The sequence below is a fragment of the Helianthus annuus genome, chromosome 1 (genome assembly GCF_002127325.2).
Source record: "Helianthus annuus cultivar XRQ/B chromosome 1, HanXRQr2.0-SUNRISE, whole genome shotgun sequence".
Taxonomy (NCBI): domain Eukaryota; kingdom Viridiplantae; phylum Streptophyta; class Magnoliopsida; order Asterales; family Asteraceae; genus Helianthus; species Helianthus annuus.
In genome coordinates, this window is record NC_035433.2 from 28,850,494 (window position 1) to 28,875,530 (window position 25,037).

Genomic DNA, 25,037 nt, shown 5'->3' on the forward strand with positions numbered 1-25,037 from the left:
GAAAAGACAAACATTGAAGAGACCTTGGTTTGCGATATGTTCAATTTAAAACATTAATTCATTTCAATTCTTTTCTAACGTGATATTAAGAAATTAAAAAAATATATATCCACAATTTTGTTTAAATTTAACATTTTGATAGACTTTTATATGCAAAATGTTGTATAGGGACTTTTATAAGACAAAAAAGAAAGTATGTTTATTTTTTAAGTGTAAAAAAAGTGGAAGAACTTTTATGAGAAAAAACAGAAAGTATATTGGCTTCTTATAGCATTTCCCTTTAAAAAACGTTATTATCCTTTATAAAGTTTGTTATTTACCTCCAAGTTCTTCATGATACACATCCCATACACACAGACCACACCCATTGCAGCAAAAATCTCCAGCCAACGGTTTCTCCGATAGTTGTGATTCATTGAAGGTTATGGAATCGCTGGCGTGGGTGTGAAATACCGTTGCAAAAACCCATTACAATCTTGCAGTCGTGGCTTGCATACCGCTGCTACCATCACCATTAAAATCGTTAGCACCAAAATCATTTTACCGGTTGTTTTCACAAAACCGAACAGAGATTGAGTTGGGGTTTCTAAAATCAAACATAAATAAAGGTAGGGCATCACAAAATCTTAGATATATATTGTTTGTCGATGGTGTTCATCAGTGAAGGAAATGGTGGTGGGCGACGGGAGGTAGGGTAGTCATTGGTGGGTTTGGTCATGCTGGATCTAGTGGTTTAGTGCATGCGTAGTGAAGTGCTATCAAGAGTTGAAGAGGTCCTATGGTACCCCATAGAGCCGGGAACACCCCCCCCCCCCCACGCATTAAGGAATGTGAATTTTGTGGAGCGCGATTGTGATAACGAATTAATGTTGGATGAATGTGGGTGAAGGTGGGTTGGGGAATGTGTTTTGTGGGTTATGTGGTGGGGGTTATGTGATGTTAACCACTATACCCAAATGTTATTGGGGTCATGTTGGATAAATGGCGGTTATATGTTACCACTACACATGCCCTTATTGTTGCAGAGAAATGGAGGATAGATTAAGGGAGAGAAACATTGTTATATATTTATTGATATATATAAATATAAATATAGAGTAAGGTTAACATACAAAAAGCCTTATCATACATCACGTAGGAGACAATGGTAACCGTTGGATCAGGGGTATAATCACGCATGGGACCACATAATCACGCATGGGAGCACATAATCACGCATGGGACTATAATCACGCACGTTCTATGATAATAACGCACGTTATATTTTTTGTCATGTATGTTAATGTAGGTTAAGCCTTGAAGTACATTATACTTTCTCTATAAATATATATAACTAATCTATTTTCTAATTAGTTTTTAAATGGGTTTGTAAAGAGACCATTATGCCCTTAGGTGAGTGGCACATGGGTTGACTTAACGTTAAAAACTAACTAGGTGAAGCCATAAGGACACCGCCTGATGAGAATCAGTAACATAAAGGACATCCAGTGAAGTTTTCGTAGTTAAAGTACACCGCCTGATGAAACATTGTAACATAAAAGACGAAAAGTGCAATTTAACCGATTTTTAATCTATAAGTCGAACATATCAAGGGCATATATACTTTAGTTATTCATAAAGTTTGGCTTACTAAACACTAGGGAACTCTTCCTAGTGGGCTAGACATAGCTGTGAAAAGGCTATCGAAAGGATCGGGACAAGGTGCATTGGAGTTCAAGAATGAGGTTTTATTGCTAGCGAAGCTTCAACACAGAAACCTCGTCAGACTTTTGGGATTTTGCATTGATGCTGAGGAGAAGATCTTGATATATGAATATGTTGCAAACCATAGTCTTGACTTCTTTCTATTCGGTTAGCCTCAAAACCTACAACTTAGTATACTTGAGTTTTAATTTGAAGTAAAATTAGCCTTTATTATCTACTAACAGGTAAAGATGGTACCACTAAATATGATATAATAATTTTATAGGAATAGTTGTCACACACACTAATTAAGGAGTCTCAAAGGGAAAATTACGAAAACAGTCGATGACCACTATGACTTTCAGAAAAGGCCACCTCATGCATCCTTGAAGTGACCCCTCAAGCACCTAAAGCGTTCATATGCAGACCTCTCAAGCACTGAATAAAAAATGGACATCTGGCATTTCAAATGTTGCAGGTGGGCCCATGTGCGTCCCATGAACTTCCAGACGCGTCCCATGCATTTTCAGACTCCTCCCATGCCCTTCCAGACACCTCCCATACACTTCCTGACGCATAAATGAAGGGATTTGACACATCATGTGCATGATGCGTCGCTCCAAGGACGCATGAGGTTGCCATCAATGACCATTTTTGTAATTTTCCCAGTCTCAGATTCATAGTTATAGTTACTGTAGGAATTAAATTCACTTTTTATTAAAATATATTACAAAATATAAAATAACGATACTCTCGTTATTTGTTGAAATTTTTTCTAGTACAATACCTGTTACAAAAACGAAATAAACAAATGTAAAATACAATTTATTTGTACCAATCTTGATTCAAGTCGATATCTTTGTTTGAATTCCAATCGCACCTTCTTGTTCGAAACTCCACTGCATGACAAGTAAAATATTATTACATTTTTGGTTGAGGATCGTGTTTGAAACGAGACCCTTAAAACAAATTCCGCGCCTCCCCTCAGACGGTCTGTTTCTAGGATACAACAACTGAAGCCGTAGTTGTACTGCCGGAGATGACTCTCACGCCCGAGACACTGGGTATGATGGTGTTCTTGTTTAAATTGTAGGAAATTATGAAATTGCAAAGGATTTCTTGAGATTACTCACTCTCAAGTTGTTGAATTTTAGAGAGTAAAAAATATGTAATTTTCTCTTATCTAAGATTATGAACTACCATGTTCATATACACACACATCAAGATTAATGTTGTAGGTCCAGCTAGGAGGATCTAGTCGCCTAATCATTGTATACAAACCACCCCGGTTGTGCGGAATCCAACCGAGATAGCAAACCGAGATAAAGCACGCAAATAAACAACACACAATATTCACCGATTAACACCTCTGTATTAATACGTATGAAAGTCAGTTACAAACCAATGTTTACAAATGTATTCTGTAAACTCTCTCAAAGTGTGTGTGTGTTCTGTGCTCTCTCTATTCTTCTCTGACTCATGTTTCTTATCCAGATACTGACTATATATAGCCACAGACACCACGAAACGGATTAGACTTGGCGAAATTGAACAGAACTCGACGAAACAACAAACAAATGACGAAATTGACGACGAAATGCATCATGGTCGACGAAACAAGGCTGTTTCGTCGACTCCTCTTTGTTTCGCCGATAATGGGCTTGGGCCCAATTGTGTTTCGCCAAACTGTGTTCAGCCCATGGACTAGTTCAAGTCCTTTATGTCTTGGCCCGATTTTCTTGTCCTTTCACATGATGGAGGAAAGCCGTGTCTTTAATCGAATCACGTCGCGTCGATTCGCGTCCACAAATCGTGTATCAACAAACTCCCCCTTGGACGCTACTCGCGAGATTCGCCTTTCATGTCTTCTATGTCGGAGGATCTTCAATGTCTTCACGTCTTGAAAGCTGAAAGTGTATCAACAAACTCCATGTTTCATGTTGGGAGTGTGTTGACAAACTCCCCCTTAACATAAGCTCCCCCTTGAGTTATGCTCGTGAATGACTTGATCTTTATAACTTGAGATCCTTGTGGTGCTGATGATGGTCAGCGGCAACTCGATCATCTTCATCATTTGAGTGCCTTCACGTCGTGTCTTCATTCCGAAGCTTGTCATCGACCATGTTCTCCTAGCCTTTAGCATCTGCACATGCAAGAAATCTAAACGTGTAATGAGAACAACTGTTTAGAATATAGTTAGTATAAACAAACGACACACGTATGACCATTGTTCCAATCAAACACCGTCCGACAGCTTGAAAGTTTAATAAATTTGTCAATTAGTTTTTAACTTTCAAAAACTTGCAAATTTCGACCGTTTATGAAGATTTAGTCAATTCGGTTTTCAGTCAGGTTTCAGGTAATGAAGACTCGAGATCCAACATCTTACGATCGAAAATAAGATAGAAATAAAATCTTTTTGGCTTTTAGAAAGTTTATATTAAAACACACCTAAAATCTTTTTGGTATTTTGAATATTTCGAATGTAAAGACTGAAAGCAGCAAATAACTATTTACAGACATTCTTTTTGCGAGTTTCGAGGGTAAGAGAATCATATCAGTGTACGGTCATGCCAAAACACCCTTTTTGTTCAATTAGTTAACATTAAGATAAGCATCCTATAACAATTATCGGTATTGTTGTCCACATAAGCTCAACTTATCAGATGTAATCATGGGGAGGGGATACGTTAAGGTATGATTTATACTTACCGACCGGTGTTCATCGACATCACGACACATTCCCGTATCAAGGTATGCACGAGGGTTCATCTTACCGGTGAGTATACCGATTATCATCTGTTTGATCGTATATGATGTGAGAGACTCACTTATTTTGATTTGAAAACAAGCCCTATGTGATATAATCACTTATTGATGAGGAACTTGATTTTCGTATGCATGAGGGCACAGGAGCAAGTCCGTGAACAGGTCAGTACTTTCGTACAGCAGAGAGACGAACTTGACTCCCGGATAAATGTGATATATTATCACTTATTTGAGGGACATGTGATTGTTGACCACTTATTGAGGTCGTATGCAGTATGTACACGTATGTATGGTATCATGAAAGATCTAGACTTGCGTCTCCGTTATTTTTCGGTAAAAGATACAACCATGATACCCAGATGATAAGCAGCATAAAGACCGAATATCTCAGAACCTCGGCAATCTCTCAAACGAAATTTCGGTACTAAGACCATATGCCAATGAATGGTTCCCACCCGGTCTTCAGTTGATTTAAGATTTATATCACTCTGCGCACTTTAAAATGATTGTGAGCCTACCGATACATCTTATATAGAGCTGCTTATCGTTTTTCAGTTTAGGTTTAAAGAGGTTTAGATAGACCACTGATGTACTATCATTTTCTCTTTTGCTCGCCAGGAAACTCATTTTTGTTTTTCTATTGTTTTTGTGTTTTTAAATTTTTCGATGTTTTTGGATTCTTAAAGTTTGGATTTACTCCCCCTAAAATCAACAAACTAAGATAAATTTAAAAGACACAAAGATATTTACAAAAATGATTTTCCGATGTTGGTTTTACTCTTGCTTGACCTTAATGTCGTTTACCAATAATAAAAAGTCAAATCTTGATTTGTCAAATGCTTTGGTAAAAAGGTCGGCACGTTGGTCATCGGTGTGGACCTTAACAACATCGATTAGCCTTTTATCAAAGCAATCACGTATGAAGTGATATTTGATTTTGATGTGTTTGGTCTTCGAATGCTGCACAGGATTTCTAGTGATCTGTAAAGCAGCAGAATTATCAATGTAAATAGGAGTAGTTAGGAATTCAAAACCATAGTCGCGTAATTGTTGTTGGATCCACAGGACTTGGGAGCAACAACTTGAGGCAGCAATGTATTCAGCTTCGCATGTTGATGTAGCGACGCACGTCTGCTTCTTGCACTGCCAAGTGACTAGGAGATTTCCTAAAAACTGACATCTAGCCGTTGTGGATTTGCCGTTGATTTTGCATCCGCCAAAATCAGAATGACTGAAAGCGGTCAAGTCAAAGTTATTATCCCTAGGGTACCATAGACCGGTGTCAGGGTAACCCTTCAAATAACGAAAAATCCTTTTTACAGCTGCAAGATGTAAGGCCTTCGGGTTGACTTGATATCTGGCAAGAAGGCACGTTGGGTACATTATATCTGGTCTTGATGCTGTGAGGTACATAAGAGATCCGATCATCGCGCGGTAGTATGAGGGGCTAACAGATTCACCCTTCAAGTCTGGAGTAATTCCGTGATTTTGCGGCAATGGGGTACCAATGGGCGTTGCATCAGACATCTGGAACCGGCTCAAGATGTCACCAACATATTTAGTCTGATGGATGAATATCCCAGACTCGGTTTGTTGCACTTGTAGGCCCAAGAAGAAGGTCATTTCCCCCATAGCACTCATCTCGAATTTATCCTGCGTAATGCGCTCGAAATTCCTACACAAAACATCATTAATAGAACCAAATATAATATCATCAACGTATACCTGTACGAGTAGAAGATCTCCATCTTGTTCTTTGATGAAAAGAGTACAATCGATAAGTCCTCTGCGAAAACCATTTTCCAGCAGATAATTAGATAAGGTTGCGTACCAAGCTCGCGATGCTTGATGTAGACCATAGAGAGCTTTGTTGAGCAACCAAACCCGATCGGGATGGATAGGATCTTCAAAACCTGGAGGCTGTTCGACGTACACCTCTTCTTCTACCACACCATGTAAGAAAGCACTTTTGACGTCCATCTGGAAAACCTTGAATCCCTTGAATGAGGCATAAGCCAGAAAGATCCGAATTGCTTCCAGACGTGCAACAGGTGCATAAACTTCGTTGTAGTCGATGCCTTCTATCTGACGAAAACCTTGAACGACTAATCTTGCTTTGTTTCGGATAACTACTCCACGGTCATCCTTTTTGCATTTGAAAACCCAACGGGTACCAATCTTCTTGTAACCAGCAGGTTTCTCTACGAGTTTCCAGACACCAAGCTTCTAGAATTGTTGCAGTTCTTCCTGCATCGCTTCAACCCAAGAGTTATCTTTCATGGCTTCTTTCCAAGTTCTTGGTTCTTCCTGTGAGACATAACACGCGAAAGACCAATCGTTTTGTTGCCCAGATTCTCGAATAGCTGCATACAAGCCTGCATTGTTGTTGTTCCGCAACATGTTTCTTGTTTGAACGCCACTTTGCACATTTCCAATGATGTTTTGTTGAGGATGGGTATTGTGAATCCTTGTTTCTGGATTATCTTGAACTGGAATATTTATACCCAGATTATTGAAATTGAGATCACAACTAAATCAATGCCCGGAATTGACGAAGAGGATGATGCAGTAGCTTCAGCTGTTCTAGGGGCATCCACTGGAGGAGTACCCTCTGACGTACCATGAACTGCTGTGGTTGGAGCTTCTTGATCTGCATCTAGAAATTCATCATCCTCTGAAGATTCGTTCAATTCGGTAGCATCGTGAAAATCCTCATTGTCGAGAGCATTATTGTTCACTGAAGATGGTTCTTGATTGACAAGAATTGGACGAACCACCAGTGAAACTGTTGCATTGTCACTCTCGAAAAACATCCTTGCCGCAGCATTTTCTTCAACGGCTTCAACATTGATCGAATTGAAAAAGTCATCGTACTCAAACATCCAAGGCTGACCAGGACATTTGACTGGCAATGTGTGCCTTTGTACTCTGACCTCAGACCATTCCTCGACCCTTTTTGTCTCTAGATTCCAGACTCTTAAGTTCGGGGTGGCATACCCAAGAAAGTATCCTTCAATTTCTTTTGCCCCAAACTTTCCATTAGGATCGATTATTGTGCACGGAGCTCTAAACGGTTCAAGATATGACAAATATGGTTTCCGTTTGTGAAGAAGCTCATAGCAGGTCTTGTTGTGCCTTTTAACTGTAAGGACTTGATTCAACGTGTAACATGCAGAGGCCACAGCTTCACTCCAGAATGGAATGGGCAACTGCGACTCTACCAACATTGTCCTAGCAGTCTCGATCAATGTGCGGTTCTTACGTTCAGCGACGCCATTTTGTTGAGGAGTATAAGCTGTACTAAATTCGTGAAGAATACCTTTTGAAGTGCAAAACTCCGCCATGGCATGATTTTTAAATTCTGTACCATTGTCGCTACGTATCCGCCTAACATTCAACTTATACAAATTCTCAATCTGAATGATCAAGTTTTTGATAATACCAAAGGTTTCACTCTTGTGTGCCATGAACGCCACCCAAGAAAATCTTGAATAATCATCAGTAATTACGAGGCAATATTGATCGTTCCTGATACTTTTATGCTTGACAGGACCGAACAAATCCATGTGCAAACGTTCAAGAGGAACTGCTGCCGTGTTGATCTTCTTAGTAGGGTGTCGCTTCTTCGTTTGTTTTCCTTTCTAGCATGAAACACAGACGTCTTGAAGATGGAAATTTTTCAGAGGGACACCATTCACCAATTCATTTGACACCAAATGATTCATTTTGCGTAAGTGAATGTGACCCATTCGTCTGTGCCAAGAGATTGAGTCTTTTTCTGTGGCTTTGGAAACGAAACAAGTTGCTTGTGCAGACGTAGTAATAGCTTGGCTCATATCAAGGACATACAAATCATTTATCCTTGGAGCAGATAAGAGAATCCATTCTTTTGGAATTTTGAAGCCGGGTTTCAGCACATAACATCCATTGCATCAAAGTGTACTGAGAACTGTTTATCACAAATTTGAGAAACGCTGAGAAGATTGTGATCAAGTTGTTGCACGAAGTTGATCTTATCAAAGCTAACAATCCCGTTGGATATCATTCCTTCACCCGTAATATATCCGCCCTTATCTCCAGCAAAAGCAACATAACCTCCTCTAATAGATTTGACGTCGTAGAGAAGCTTCATGTCGCCTGTCATGTGCCTGGATGCCCCACTATCAACAATCCAATGACTACTAATAGTTCCTCCTGGAACACCCTGCACATGAACTCACTTGATTAGTTGGAGATGGGGACCCAAGCCATTGTGGTCTTGGGTCTTCCATTTTCATCAACAACAATAACTTCTATTCTTTGATGATTCGTAAATTGTGATGATCCCCCTGATTCAATAACCGTTTTTGGTTTCCAGGTCTGTTTAGTTTTACCAGCGTTATTCTTTAAAATCTTAACTTCATGATTGTCTGAAGTTTTTGAATTTTTTGGTTTGACAGAAACAGATGTTTTGTTAACCACATCGGTCTTAATTGCCTTTTCAATTTTCTTGACCTATTGGCGTTTCTGTTTCTTTTCCCTTTCTTTTACAAGACGGGGATCTTGTTTTCCAGAAACAGATCGCTTGCGGTCAATTTGGTCACGGGGATCATCAACTTTGCCTTTTTGTTTATGAAGATATGGACAATTTCGAATTACATGTCCAATTGTACCACATTCAAAACATGATCTTCGTTCAACAAACCCCGAAGCATCATGTGATCGTCTTGCCAATGATGATGAACTTTGTGATCCCGTGGTACTAGGTTTTGAACAGTTTGGTTCATTTCTTTTCATCACTGTTGCTTTCTTGACAAAATCTAAGTTAGATTTGTTTTCAAACGTTTCAATTTTGTCTGTTCCCTTTGATTTCACAAAGTTCACATTCTTGTTCTTCTTTTGACTCGGCTTCCTTTGACCTTGAGTCGGTAGTTTTTCTTTTGGCTTGGTGTGATTTTGCTGCTTTTTCTCTGTTGGTAATTTCTGATTGCCATATTGTTTTCGAACTTCGGCCTTTGGAATAGGAGGGCACTGTGTTACCGTAACATGTGGTCCTTTCTTTCCCAAAAACTTACTTGTCGAATTTTCAAAGACTTTACTGATTAAAGATTGATTAACATTCTTAATAGGAAAATCTTTGTCGGAGTAAATTTTATCATCACCAACAAGAGTGTACAGCAAATTCGCACTCTCCGACTCTGTTGCAGACGTGGACTTGATTGCAACAGTCTTAGTGGGTTTTGCAGGAGGATCACATAGAATATGATTCTCAAGAGGTATGTCCTCTTCTTTGATTTCCGCATCAGACTTTGCTGTGTTAGTATCATCGGATTCATCATCAGAAGAATCAGCATCCTCAATAATAACTGGAGGATCCTGATTCGGTTCAGCAGAAGACACGCATGTATCTGCTGATACATCTGAATCTGATGATACTTCTTTCCTGTATCCAAGTCCTGTTGCAAATTCCTTAACGTCTAAAGGAACAGATGGTTCAAAGAAAGTTCTATCCTCCTCGTCAGGCATGGCATCATAATTGTGTCTCACAGGTGGTGGACATTTCTTGTAACCTATGCATGTGACATCTCGTTTCTCTTTCTGAACGTCAATGATGTGATCCAACACATAGTTAGAGCTCAAATAACTGTCTAGCTTAAGTTGAATCGCCTCACTTCCAGTTTTGACACAAGCCATCTCTTTTTGCATTATCTCAAGACAAGTTATATACAAATTAATGTCAGTTTGTTTTCTGGAAACCATTTTTGTTAAATCGGTTTTATCTTTCTTTAATTTCTCAATTACCGATTTAAACTCCTTTTCATGGTTTTCATAAAACATGTTGGCTTCAGTGCACTTCGAAAGATCCACGGTCAATTTCTGATTGTCGATGAATGTCACATCATATTTCTCTTGCAAATCCTCGTGTTTGCTTTGCAACTCACACCACTTGGCATTCAATGAAACATGTTTGTCTTGCAAGTCAAACAAACTAGCTTGTAAAGCATCATGTTTGCCTTGTAACCTAGACATGTTTGCTTCTTAATCAGCACATTTAACACTCAAACTATCACAATTATCACAAATAGAAGCAGTGGGTTCATCGACACATACCTGACTTGATGAACTCTCGACATTAGCCATAAAGGCTGAATGGAGAGAAGACGAAGAATAAGCAGCTTGATCCACCAAAATAGATCTTCTTTGAGTTCCTGCTGCAGCTTCTTCCAAAAGCTCATCAATATCTGCATCAACTGACGCACTTGATGTGTCATCCACCTGATCATCGCCTGAACTCGAGGATTCTTCATCTGAACTTCTATTGTAACCAGAAGAGTCTTCATCCTCAGAAGATTCACCACCATTGGCGGAAGATTCTCCATCACTGGCGTGATTTAAATCCTTCACAACCTCAGCAAAACACGCTGTTCCATCTGGAGCATCACCACTCAACTGAATTGACCAATCACAGCCTTCATCTACTTGAACCACAAGTGCCTGGTTGGCATTTGATGGCCCCGCTTGGCTTTGGTTGTTGACAGGTATCAACGTACGCTCATTGTTCCTGTTCTGATTTTGCTGGTTGCCTTGATTTCTGAAAGGGTTCTGGTTCCCATGCTGAGCTGGCCTTGTACATTCCCTTTTAAAATGACCCCGTTCACCATAGTTAAAGCACTTCACCGCCTGCTTATCAAACCCATACTTGGTGTCTTTCTTGCTCTCCAAGCTGGTTCTACCAGTTCTTTCCATGAAGTCCTTTGCTCTCCTCACAGCACTTGCAAAGGCCCATTTGATATCCATCAAATCCATCTCCTCTTTTTCAATCTGCTGATAGTCTTCTTGTGTCAGATTAATGTTGCCAATCTGACCTTCCACTAACCCACAATACGCAATCACCAAAGTGTTTAGCAGCTCCATATGTTCCTTTGCTACTTCCACACTGACTTTAGAAAAACTTGAGGTGTCGAGCCGTACTGTATTTGGCTTTGATTGCTGACCAGCAAATGATGTGCTTCCATAACACGCTTGTTGTTGAGCAGGAAGTGGATTCCCGTATAGATCAGTTGCTACGGTAGATGGCCGATAGACTTGCTGTTGAGGAACTGGATGTAGAGGATTTCCATACAAGTCTGTTGTCGGAGCTGGCTTGACAGGAACCTGTATCTGATTGCCATATAGATATGTGCTTGTTACAAATGCCATCTGAAGAGGAGCATGAGAGACTGGTCTTGCAGAAGAGGTGCTGGAGGTTCCATAATACATTTCTGGATTTTGTGGAACTGGAACCTTCTTTGCCTTTAGAGTTTCTTCCTGATCCTTGTTCTCCAAAAGCTGCACGAAGTCGTTGATGTTTGTTGTAGCCAAAACCCCGTTGTATTTCAGAATCTCCAAGAAACTATTCCACTGGGGTGGCAACGCATCTGCAAACTTCTTCACCACCTCTACTGGAGTCGTCACAACCCCAAAGTTGCCCAATTCGGTAAGCAAATGATAAAACCGACTTGTCATATCTCCCAAAGACTCCTTATCCATACACGTGAAGCCATCGAATTCTTTCTTGAGTAGATCGTGTCGCAATTGACGTGTTGCTTCATTACCTACCCCTCTGGTCTTCAACGCATCCCACAATTTCTTCGTTGTCTTGAAACTGACAAACTGATGGTAAATATCTTTGCTTAACGCCTGAGTAAGAATTGCGTATGCTTTCTTTTCCAGACCATACGTCTTTTTCTGATCTTCAGGAAGATCGGCAAACGTAGCAGAAGATGAAGCGGCAACCTCTATTGTTTGATCGAAATCCGTGGTGAAACGTAACCACAATTCTGTATTTTGCCCCAGCACGTAAGTGTAGAACCTATCAACCCATCCCGGATACTCATTTAAATGCATCAACTTTGGAGGTCGATTCAAACTTCCGGTTTCGCTCTCGCTTAATAAAATACTTTGAATACTAGGCGTCTGATTTGATACGAAAGCCCATTGACCGATAGATATGGCGTTTGCTTGCAAAGATGTCGATACGGGATATAAACTTGTATTTCTATACTTTCCCTCATCCGGAGACGGAGTACCCCACCAACTTGGATTCATCGTTGATGTTTATGAATGAAAACCTGAGAAACACACTCAAATTAAACAGTTAAACTACTTTGGCAAACCTTCTGTTAAAAGTAAACAAGTGTTTCGACGAAATAGAATATTGACGAAACAGGGGTCCAATAATGTTGTTCGGCGAAACACAGGTTTTGTGAATATGGGCTCCTTGTCAACGAAACAGGCCCAACTCCAAACTAAGGCCCAATGAATATGGTTGACGAAATGAAATCAGATCCACTAAGCGACGAAACACGCTTATAAAAATGAACGACGAAACAGATTAAGGTGTATTTGGAATTGACGAAACAAGTTGAGTCCTGGCCCAATAAGCTTACGGCGAAACACAGGCCCAAAATGGCAATTGACGAAACTGAGTTTTGTTTCGTTGAAAATGTAAGTGACGAAAGGGAACACTTGTTTCGTCGGATGTCTGATTCGTCAAAAAGGTCACAGTGGGTTGGTAAAAAGGTGGGTGTGACTTTCTGATTCAACCTTATCTACTGACACAACAGTCCCTGCTTTCGACTAAGACATACCCAATTCACCAAACAAGCATGGTTTGTATTATTTTAATCTTATAACAGTTTCCAACACACAAACAAGTTTCACCAATATTTTTCAAAGATCTAAAAGTGAAGATTCTGAAGAACACTTTGAATATGGCAAGAACACAATGAGTTTTCCGGTGAAACTATGAGTTTTCCGGTGAACCCACAAACTTCCGAAACACGGTTTTGCTTGATAATGTTTAATAAAAACCTATATTTAACACATAAACATTAATTTAACAAGGTTTTTAGTAAAACACAAAGCAAAACAACAAGATTAAACCCGATTTTAAGATGTTTTTCAGAAAAAGTAAACTTTTCAAACCCGAAAAACAAACCAAGAACACCTCGGTTTTAACAAGGAGAAGAGCCAAGGCTCTGATACCACTTGTAGGTCCGGCTAGGAGGATCTAGTCGCCTAATCCTTGTATACAAACCACTCCGGTTGTGCGGAATCCAACCGAGATAGCAAACCGAGATAAAGCAAGCAAATAAACAACACACAATATTCACCGATTAACACCTCTGTATTAATACGTATGAAAGTCAGTTACAAACCAATGTTTACAAATGTATTCTGTAAACTCTCTCAAAGTGTGTGTGTGTTCTGTGCTCTCTCTATTCTTCTCTGACTCATGTTTCTTATCCAGAGACTGACTATATATAGCCACAGACACCACGAAACGGAACAGACTTGGCGAAAGTGAACAGAACTCGACGAAACAACAAACAAATGATGAAATGGACGACGAAATGCATCATGGTCGACGAAACAAGGCTGTTTCGTCGACTCCTCTTTGTTTCGCCGATAATGGGCTTGGGCCCAATTGTGTTTCGCCGAACTGTGTTCAGCCCATGGACTAGTTCAAGTCCTTTATGTCTTGGCCCGATTTTCTTGTCCTTTCACACGACGGAGGAAAGCCGTGTCTTTAATCGAATCACGTCGCGTCGAGTCGTGTCCACAAAATGTGTATCAACAAATGTCATTTAATCTTGTAATAAAACAAGACATTCAATTTGTCATAAACAAGATATTAAATCTTGTCATTAACAAGACAATATATCATGTTTTAATCTCTAATAAAAAGAATTTAAGTGGTTAGTCAAAACTGTCATTTTCATTCATGACACGAATTAAACGAGTTGTAATAGCTAGTTTGACCAGGTCCAACTAGGTCTCCTGTTACTGCTGCAAACCTGTGTGTGCTCCTGAATTGACCTGCCAGTCACCGTGTCGCGCTATATGGACTTCACGGCACGCGGCGCGTACTACACTTGAAACCGCGCCAAGCTTCCGGGTGTACAAATGTCCTTGCGCCATATGCTCACGCCACAAGCAGTGGCCCGTGAATGATTACACATGCTACACTCGAACCCGCGCACCATCCACAGGTGCGCCATAAGCGGACCTGCCACCCACGATGTACTTGACCACGCGCTCGTGGACAAATAATACAATTGGGGCTCTCAAGCGGCTCACGGCGTTGTGCCCATCGCCCATGCCACACGTGTGCGCAACACCCTTTAGAGTCCCACTAGTGTTTGCCTTTAAGGAAACAATGTACAAGGAGTGCTACTCCTTATAAACCACTTCAAGTTTTGCCATCCTTCCTATGTGGGACAAGTTGACAAAGTTCAATCCAATTTTCTCATCTTTGTTTGTTTAAAACATAAAACTTCAAGCTTCGATATGTCATTCATCTTAGCTCCATTTCGGACATAGTTTGGTTCATTATGAAGCTTTCATAACGTAGTACACATACCTATAAATAATAATTTATACAACACAAATATAAATATTATTATTGATGTCCAAAATATTTAGTGAAAAACTTATTTTCACTAAAATTTCTAACAGTTAGACACTGAAATCCTTCTTTTGATTCCAACTAGGATTTAACATGGAGCGCGTTGCGGCGCCATAAACCGAATCATTCCATATTGGTGAAGCACACATGTTTTAAACCTGATCGTTCCATTATGGGGAAGCGCGTACGTGTTTTGCATAATAAAATTCTGATTGGGCACTGACATGAATGAGCATGAAGCCCCTACCGGGTCAGTTTGCGTAACGGGTCAGAATGAATCATTTTAATATGGTTTGGGTCAAAACGGGTTCTAATCAAAACAGGCTCGGTCAAAGCGGGTTCTAATCAAAATAAGTTCGGGTCATGACAGATTCTAGTCAAAATAAGTTGAGGTCAAAATCATCAAATATCAAATATAAAAAAGAAACAGTATGAAAAATCAAAATTCATAGTGATGTTCACAAACTTAATGATGTGCTCATTCAATGTTTCTCTAGGCTTGTCATTTTTTTTTACAATCCTAGTTCATGAAGGGAAAATATTTAACAAACTATTTTAAGAACCCACCAACGCAACTTCCTTTTCCTCCACTGATACTCAAGGTTGTTTTAACTAGTATTGAAGAGGCGTACGCATAACTGGTTGTTGCAACCGCTTCTGAAGCGGACGTACCAGAGCCGTTAGATCCTTTCATCATTGTTAGTAATCTATAACAAACAATAACATATTATAGATATTATACACAAATCTAAGAATAATAAGCCACGTTAGTTATTATGAGTAATGAATGGTAATCCATAAGAAACATACGTATCACAAAGTTATACATAAATCGAATAATCATGACAGAAAAATTGATAGATATCTTCAGATCGCAGAGTATAAGGCTAGATTGTGTTTTGAGGAGCAGTAGGTTGAAAGGTTACTTAAAAATACAAGCACTTTTCCTAAGAAGTAGAACAAAGACCGAAGCTGGTTCTTTGTAAATATGATAAAAGTTTCATTAAGTTGTTGGATAATCGAAAAATTGTATTCTCTTTTTCCGTTACAAAAGTTAAGAAGCAAAAATAACCAATTAATCAAACACTTGATTAGCATTCAAATAATTATAATAAAAAACTGCATAAAAGATTACAATCAAACACTATAATCAAAAACATCCATGAAGATATCGATCAAAAAATTATCTTGAAACCAAAGACAGTACCAAAATTTAAAGTTTCCGGCTGAGCCTATATTGCTTTAAACTGGCTATCTTCGCTGCTAAGTACGAAATTTAAGCACAACTAACATAGGCAAAATAAATAATGCACAAAGCTTTCGGGTTATGCGTTTATACCTTCAGATCGAAGGTAGAAGCATGCAAAAAAGATAATATAGTTTCATTAAAGGTGAGCCAACAAAAAGTGTGTATAAGTCAAAGGTATCCTCAGCCCAAATACTTATGAGGGGATGCATCATGGAAAAAACTATTTTAAATAAAAAAATCAAAAAAATAATTAAAAAGGCCTAAAAACATACGATTTCTTTTATTTTTTTTTTACAATTCTTTTATAAATTTTGCAACCTTTTATATAGAAAAAAAAAAAAAAAAAAATTTGTACGGCACATATGCAATAATATGGAAAAGCCTAAACCACCTAACCCACCCCCCATCGACACCCCCCAAAACCTAACCCCACCCCCCCCCCCCACCCCCACCCCCCCCCCCCAAAAAAAAAAAAAAAAACCTAAAACTAAACCTTAAACCTAAACCCAAAAATAACATAACCCCCCCCCACACACACACACACACACATACACAGACCCACCCACCCAAAAACCTAATGTTAATCGTAAACCTCAAAAAACCTAATACTAAAAGATAAACTAAATTAAAAAGCTAACTCTAAGCATATAATGCACATGTGCAGTACACATATAATGCACGTGTGCAGTACAAATGTTTTTTTTTTAATTTTTTATATATATAAAAAGTAGTGAAAATGTGTAAAAAAATTGTAAAAAAAATTAGTATGCTTTTTAGACTTTTTTAGAGAGTTTTTTAGTTTTCTCATTTATATGTAGTTTTATCATGCTTATTGTAGAGAAAATTAGTAAATGGATACTTAGTTAATTTATAGTTGAATGAAATTATAATTACTAATTAAACTCCATATGTGAAACTCTTGAGTAGAGTTTTATGTCACTTGATTAGCTTTTATTAGAGTTTTATGTCTCTAATTAAATCACTAATTAAGTGAAACTTTTATCAGAGTTTTATGTCTCTAATAAAATCACCAAGAAACTCTTCACTACATACAACTCTTGTAAAAAATGGTAGGGTATGTGACTCATTGGAATGATGAGAAAACTACAAGAGAAAAATAATATGTATGAAGTATTCTTGGAGAAGTGGTGAAGACTTGAACATCCATATGTTGGGAATTATAGAGAGATGAATTTTCTCTACTCGATTCCATCACCTTCGTATCATTATTTTTCCACAAGTTCAAACACTATAATTTTATTCGATGTAACCTCGGGCGCGTGGCCATTTCCGGCAGTATAGACTGCTTCGGCTGTTGTACCCTGGGAGACAGACGCGTCGTCTTTAGGAGAGGCGCGAAATCTGTTTTAAGGGAAGCGTGTTGAACACGTGCCTCAACCAAAATCGTCAACGTTTTAGTGTGCTCTTTGTTGCAGTCAAGGAGTATTTTTCAAGACTCAAGGGGATGAATACTCGAATCTAGGATGCTATCAAGTGCGCTTGAAGGACCCACCAGAGATGCGGCTTGAATCAAGATTGGTATATATAATTATATTTTATATTCTTTTTATTTAGTTATTGCAACCGGTATTGTACTATGATATTTCCTACGAATAACGAGAGTCTCGTTATTATATATTTTGTAATTATATTTTATAAATGGTTGTTGGATCGTTCCGGTGACCCTAAACAGTCAAGTTGAGTAGTTCATCATCATTTACAAAGGCGGAATCAATGCAAACAACGTCAAACAGCTTGTTTCCTTTTCAATTCCTTTCTATTACTGATTTTCTGAGCTTTACAATGATTTCTGACAAAAATCCGGCAGCACCTCGACTCAGAACAAATGGTCAGATTCCGCTCCAAATGACACAACCACTCCTATTTATAGCCTACCTGATTCCGCTTGAAACACTCCCAAGCGGACCCTGATTCCGCTCCAAACTGTTCAAGCGGAACCCCTATGTTGCTTTCGAGCGGAATTACAATTCTTATGATTTCGCTTGAAATGACATGTTGTCATTTCAAGCGGAATTACATGAAATAACCCACTTTCTTGATTTCCAACCCTAATCTATCCTAATTAGACCTAAGACTCGATTAAGACGTAGTTAACAGACACTAGATGCACCAACAGACTCCCCTTGGATGTTGACGAAGTCTTCGGCGTCGAGTCTTTAGTCTTGTCTCTTTCCAACTTGTCTTGACTTTGTAAAAGCTCTCTTCAAACTCTAATCTTCAATCTCCAATCTTCAATCTCCCCTTTGACTGTTGATCCAGAATCTTTACTCCCCCTTTCACAGACTCCCCCTCTTAATAAGCTGGGACTTGAATTCTGGTTCAAACTTTGACATTTTGATGCCGTGGGGATTTTAAATCCAGTTACTCAAACATATAATATTACAATCTATACACACTTAAAAATTTTCAACTATTCATCAGTTTTAGAAACCCACTCAAGTATTCAGGTCCAAATTAATGACCCTGATTACTCAATTAATCTACCAAGTCCAACTTAATGACCTTGGTTGATCTGTTGACAAAATAAACTGATGTAGTTCAACATTTTTTCAACCATTTCATAAAATAACAAGTATCAAGTTAATGAACTTGTTTTTGACTTTTCAACAATCAGATTTTAACAAGATAAGCTCTTCTCATCCTCCAGTCCAGAAACTTCCTCCATCTGCTTCAACTTTGAGAATCAAACGATCAACTTTCCACTTTGGTTTTTCGGAAAATAAAGCAGAAATGAAAAATATTTTTGGATTTTTAATAACGTTTCTAAACTAGAAATGAAATACAGAAACTCAAATGCAGAATGCAATGAAAGTAAACTATTTACAAACATATTTTTGGTGAGCGTGTTAGGGAATCATATTAGCTATCAGACAAGTCACTAGCAACGTTAAGCTTTAATTTCATACTCAGAATTAAACAATTCACTTAGATTGTCGATATGCTAATCCACTTAAATTCTCACATAATTTTCAATCTGTTCAGGATACGATTTAGGTGAATTAAGAAGTTAAACTCATTTATGTGTCCCACCTCTTGAATATACTCCCGTATCCAGATCCCAATATTCAGTCTTACAGGTGAGTATACCACAGATGATATTTGTAAGGGGTTAGATGCGAAACCGTGAGAGCTCAGGTCAGAACTTCCGTTCAGCAAAGAGATGACGGTTCGACTTTCGGTGTGTCCCCTTTAGAGGATCTTTTTTACAACAGCACACGATTATCATTTTGCAATGTTTTATCGTTTTTTTATGCTGAGGGCGATGCTATTTTTCAAGCAATGCATAAAGTATTATTCGGGGACTAGGTCAGAACTTCCATTCAGCAGAAGTCCCGGAATAATACCCCAGATATCACTGAGTATAAAGACCTAGTATTTCAAAAAGAGGGACCTTTCAAACGAGATTTCAGGGGTTACCTATATATCCAAGTAGTGTTCCCCACGAAATAAGCAAGTATGAATTTTTATGTTTATATCCTGAACAAACCTACTAAATGTGTAAAAACCTATCGACACATCATCAGCGAGACTGTTTAACGCTTTTAAACTATACAAATCTTTAGCATACCGTAACTGTCAAACCGATGTACTATCATTTTCCCTTTTTACACAAGCTCTTTTTCGGTTTTCCATTGTTTTTGGATTTTGAAATTTTCTCATGTTTTTGGATTTTTGATTTTTTTACTGTTTTTGTATTTTTTGAAAATATTTACTCCCCCTAAATACTAAAACAAGTAAAAAATCAACAAACCATTGCAGATTGTTTCTCATCGTCATCTACAACAGTACCTTCATCAACGCCAATAATTCCATCCGACACCGAGAAAAGCATCATACCATTCAGTTTTAAAAGATATTTAAAACATGTTTTGTCAAAAGCTTTGGTATGTAAATCATCTATCTGATTGTCAGTGTGGATTTTCTCAATTCGTATCAACTTCTTCTCGAAGCAATCTCGGATGAAGTGATGACGAATTTCTATGTGTTTAGTTTTAGCGTGATGTACTGGATTTTTCGTAATGTTAATTGCGGCCTCATTATCAACAAATATAGGGGTGTTTAGAAATTGCAAACCGTAGTCGCGCATCTGTTGCTGGATCCACAAGATCTGAGAGCAGCAACTGCTAGCAGATACATACTCAGCTTCACATGTGGATAGAGCCACAGAGGTTTGCTTTTTGCATTGCTAGGTGACCAAACGAGGTCCAAAGAACTGACAACCCGCTGTTGTTGATTTTGTATTGACTTTGCAGCATCCGAAATCTGAATCGAAATACCCTTCGAGCATGAAATCGCCTTTTCTTGGATACCACAACCCCAATGATGGAGTTCCCTTCAGGTAGCGTAATATCCTTTTCACAATCACCATATGCGAAGCTCTCGGGTTAGATTGAAATCTTGCTGCGAGGCACGTTGGGTACATGATATCGGGTCTTGAAGCAGTCAAGTACGTCAACGAACCGATCATGGAACGATAAAGCGTCTCATCTACCCTGTCTCCGGTGAGATCTGGGTGTATCCCATGATTCGTTGCTAACGGGGTTGACGCTGGAGTAGACCTGACATTCCAAATTTCTCTAGAATATCATGAACGTACTTCGTCTAGTGTATGAAAATTCCCTCAGGTAGTTGATCAACTTGTTGTCCCAAGAAGAATTTCATTTCCCCCATCGATGACATTTCGAATTTCTTCTTCATCACTGATTCAAAATCTTTGCACAAATTCTTATTTGTAGACCCAAATATGATGTCGTCCACGTATATCTGAACGATCAGAAGATGTCCTTCGACCTCTTTGGTGAAGAGAGTGGCATCCACTTTTCCTCGAATGAAGCTGTTGGCTAGTAGGTGTTGAGACAAAGTCTCGTACCAAGCTCTCGGGGCCTGGTGTAAACCATACAACGCTTTGTCTAGCAAGTAGACCTTGTTTTTGTTGATTGGATCGGTAAAGCCCGGCGGCTACCCGACATATACCTCCTCTTTAACCTTCCCGTAAAGAAACGCCGATTTTACATGTAGCTGATATACTTTGAAGTTTTTCCATGATGCAAATGCTAGAAAGATTCTGATTGCTTCTAGTCGAGCCACAGGAGCATACACTTCAGTGAAATCTATACCCTCCTGTTGACGAAAGCCCTGGACTACGAGTCGAGCTTTGTTTCGCACAACAACTCCTAGATCATCTCTTTTACACTTGAACACCCATTTGGTGTTGATCTTCCTGTGACCATCAGGCAAATCTACTAACTTCCACACTCCCAACTTTTCAAACTGACTCAACTCTTCTTGCATAGCATTGACCCAAGAATCTTCAGTTAGCGCCTCTTTATATGTTCGCGGTTCGATCTGCGAAATAAAATAACTCAATGAAAATTCAGTTTGTAAAGGTGCTACTGTAGAATAAAAACAAGTAAGGCCTTGGTCAATTTGACGTCTAATGCGAACGCCTAATTGTAGTTCTCCAATGATCAGCTCTTCTAGATGGTATGAAAGAGTTCTTGGCATCACTTCGCCTGGAACATCTACCTCGGCCTCCAGATTAGTAACATTCTGATTTGCACCTTGTTCACTGACAGGATCTGTTTGACTTGAAATCTGAATTTGCTCCCCCTCAGAATCTGAATCACCATGATCAAATATCGGCATGTTCTCAGATTCTTGATTATCATTTTCAAACCGTCTGATTATCTTGAGCAACTTCATCTTGTTGAATATCATCATGCTCTCCAGCATTACTCGGACCTGCTTCATTGTCATTTGAAGTTTGTCGTGGTCTCCTTGAATACTCAGCTGGGAACCTTTCCTGCGAAGACTCATACTCTCGCAAAATATCCAACTCATCAAAGAAATCTTCTTCTTCTTCTTCTTCTGGTTCTTCCATCATGTCAAACGAATCCCACAAAGTATCGTAATGATAACGCCATGAATCTCTAGGATTTTGCGGCGGCATTGTATTACCTTGACATTCAACATTGTAAGCTTCAATAATCCACTTCAAGCTTGGAACGAAGACACGTCGTAGAGGACTTGCATAACCAATGAATATTCCTTCAATACTCTTCGGACCAAACTTTCCAAAAGGCTCTAGAACAGTACAGGGTGACCCAAACGGTTCAAGATACTTCAGATTTAGTTTGCGGTTATTGATCAACTCAAAACACGTTTTGTTGAATTATTTAACAGTGAGAACTCTGTTGAGCGTATATCGTGCGGCGGAAACAGCTTCTGCCCAAAAATTTATCGGAAGCTTTGAATCAGCAAGCATTGTTCTGGCCGTCTCGATTAGTGTCCTGTTTTTACGATCTGCAACTCCATTCTGCTGCGGAGTGTACGGAGCACTAAACTCATGCAAAATACCTCTTTCATCACAAAAATCTTCCATTTTGCTGTTCTTGAATTCAGTACCATTATCACTTCTGATTCTTCTGATACGCCTTTGGTACAGATTTTCTATTTTCTTGAACAACGCCATCAAACTGTCAAACGTTTCATCTTTCGACTTCAAGAATCATACCCACGAAAATCTGGAATAATCGTTAGTAACCACAAGACAATAGAGATCCCCAGTAATACTTTTGACATTCACAGGACCAAAAAGATCCATGTGAAGTCTCTCCAGAGGTCTTGAGACTGAATTGACTTGCTTTTTAGGGTGTGACTTTTTCTTCTGCTTGCCTTTGATGCAGCTAATGCACTCCCCTTCCAGATGAAAACCTATTACATGAACTCCAGTAACCAAATCATTGTGCACCAAGTGATTCATTTTTCTTAGATGTATATGACCCATCTTCCGGTGCCACAATTGTGATTCTTTCTCCGTTGCTCTAGACAAAAAACAATGAGCCTGGCCCGTGGTTGTAGTAGCTACGCTCATGTCCAACACGTATAGATCATTGACTCTTGGTGCCCTCATGATAATCCATTCTTCAGGGATAACAAATCCTGGCTTCAAGATCAAACATTCTTTGTCAGTAAAGTGAGTGGTATACATCCTGTCACAGATCTGCGAGATACTCAGCAGATTATTCTCCAGCTCAGCAATGTAATTAACTCTTTCAAACGTAACAATCCCATTGGATAACGTTCCTTCACCAACAATTCTATCACCTTGATTTCCCGCAAAACCTACATAACCTCCATTGAAATTTCTAACATCATACAGCAAAGCTGTCTTCCCTATCATGTGGCGAGAAGCTCCACTATCCATAATCCATCGTGAAACGGATCTCGGAAGCTCCTGCACAAACCACAAACACTTTAGTTAGATTTTGATGCTACCCAAGCCTGTTTTGACTCAGGTAACTCAACTTTGATGTGAGATTTTGTAGTGTAAAGTGGCGGAAAATTTTTGTCATTCATTTTTAGGCTTTCTTCAGACCCAACCTCAACCTTTTCATATAAGAAAAACTCATCTTTGTGAGGTTGACCAGATGGTTGGTCTTTCTTTTGAACATCTTTCTTTTCAGATTTTTGCATTTCTTTCTCAAGTTTCACATAATAATCCAAAGGAACATTCATCTTTACCGGTGTGGTAGAAGATAATTGTTTTTCAATCTCAGAAACCTTTGGTTTTGGAACACTTTCTTTCTTTTCAATCACTTTTGGCTTCCATGTTTGTTGAGCTGACGCAACCCGCTTGTAAAACTTGTCATTTTTAGTTACCACATTTTTAGCAGGTTCAGTTTTGATCTTAATGTTTTCATTTTTCAAGATCTTTTTCTCAACAATCAATGGAGCTTTTCCCTTAGCATCATCTTTCTTTCTTGAATTCATCACAACTTCAGTCTTAGGCTTCAAGTTGGTACACTTTCGTGCAATATGTCCAACTTGATTGCATTTAAAGCATGTTCGAGTGTCAACTACTCGACTTGTACCTTCAGACTGAGGCTGTGAAACCTTCTTCTCAAAGAACTCTTTGTTTGATTTCGAAAAAATCTTTGATTCTTCATCAGAAAGTGAACTTGAACTGTTCACAAACACTTTCTTCTTAACAAACTTCTTGTTTTGAACATTTTTCTTTTGAAAATTCTTACCACCCTGATAACCACCCGACTATCTGTTTCGATTGTTGTTACAAAAACGTGGTGGAACAACAGGCTTCTTGTAGTAAGCTTTATCTTTTTCAAAATTCATTTGTCTTTTTGTTTGGTTTAAGCTTTTTACTTCAGACAAGTCAATTTCAATCAATTTGAACACGTTTGACAATTTAGCAACATTTACATTCTCCAGTGGAAACTCAAAATCCGAATACAACTTATCCGATCCCGACATCTAGTACATGACAAGATTAGGTTCTTCATTTAAGTTGTTTTTGGACTTTGATTTCGGAATGTATTTGTCCAAGAAACATTTATCTTCCTCAGTAGTGTCACTTTCAGATTTTAGAACATTCTCAACCACACTTTTTACCACTTTAGTTTGGACACTATCGTCACCGGAAGATGAAGTGAATGTGACATCAATCGTGTCTGGAAGTTTCACTTCATTATCATCTTCAAGATTAACCAACCCTGATTGTTTTTTTGAATAATTGTTTAGAACTGGTGGTGGAACTTGATGATAATCCACCCCGGTTCCATCCGAAAAGACATCTTCGCCTGCTTTGTTTTTCCCGATGGGTTTGGGAACAATGTGTTGCAAAACAAAGCTTACGGAGTTGTAACTTTTTAGTTTCAACTGGATGCGTTCATTTTCAATTTCAGCTTCTTGAAATTTAAGCTTCAACTTTGCAATTTCATCCAATTGTTGGTTGATTAATTCTTCTTTTACCCGAAGAACTCCCGACAGATGATTATTTTCTTTTGTTGTCTTACTATTTCTTTCATCAGCATCTTTAACTGTTCGTTTTAGCTTCTCAAAATTTTCAGAAATCTGACGATTTTCAAG

The 25,037-nt window shown here is 38.7% G+C and overlaps 1 protein-coding gene across 1 annotated transcript in view; it reads left to right on the plus strand.

Annotated features, from left to right (window-relative positions):
- The first annotated feature begins 647 nt into the window (after positions 1 to 647).
- LOC110935470 (cysteine-rich receptor-like protein kinase 10) overlaps positions 648 to 25,037 on the plus strand; it is a 47,060-nt gene continuing 22,670 nt past the window's right edge. The window contains exons 1-2 of the mRNA XM_022177855.2: positions 648 to 689; positions 1,641 to 1,851. Coding sequence (XP_022033547.2) covers positions 648 to 689; positions 1,641 to 1,851 — 253 coding nt within the window. The remainder of the gene's footprint in view (positions 690 to 1,640; positions 1,852 to 25,037) is intronic.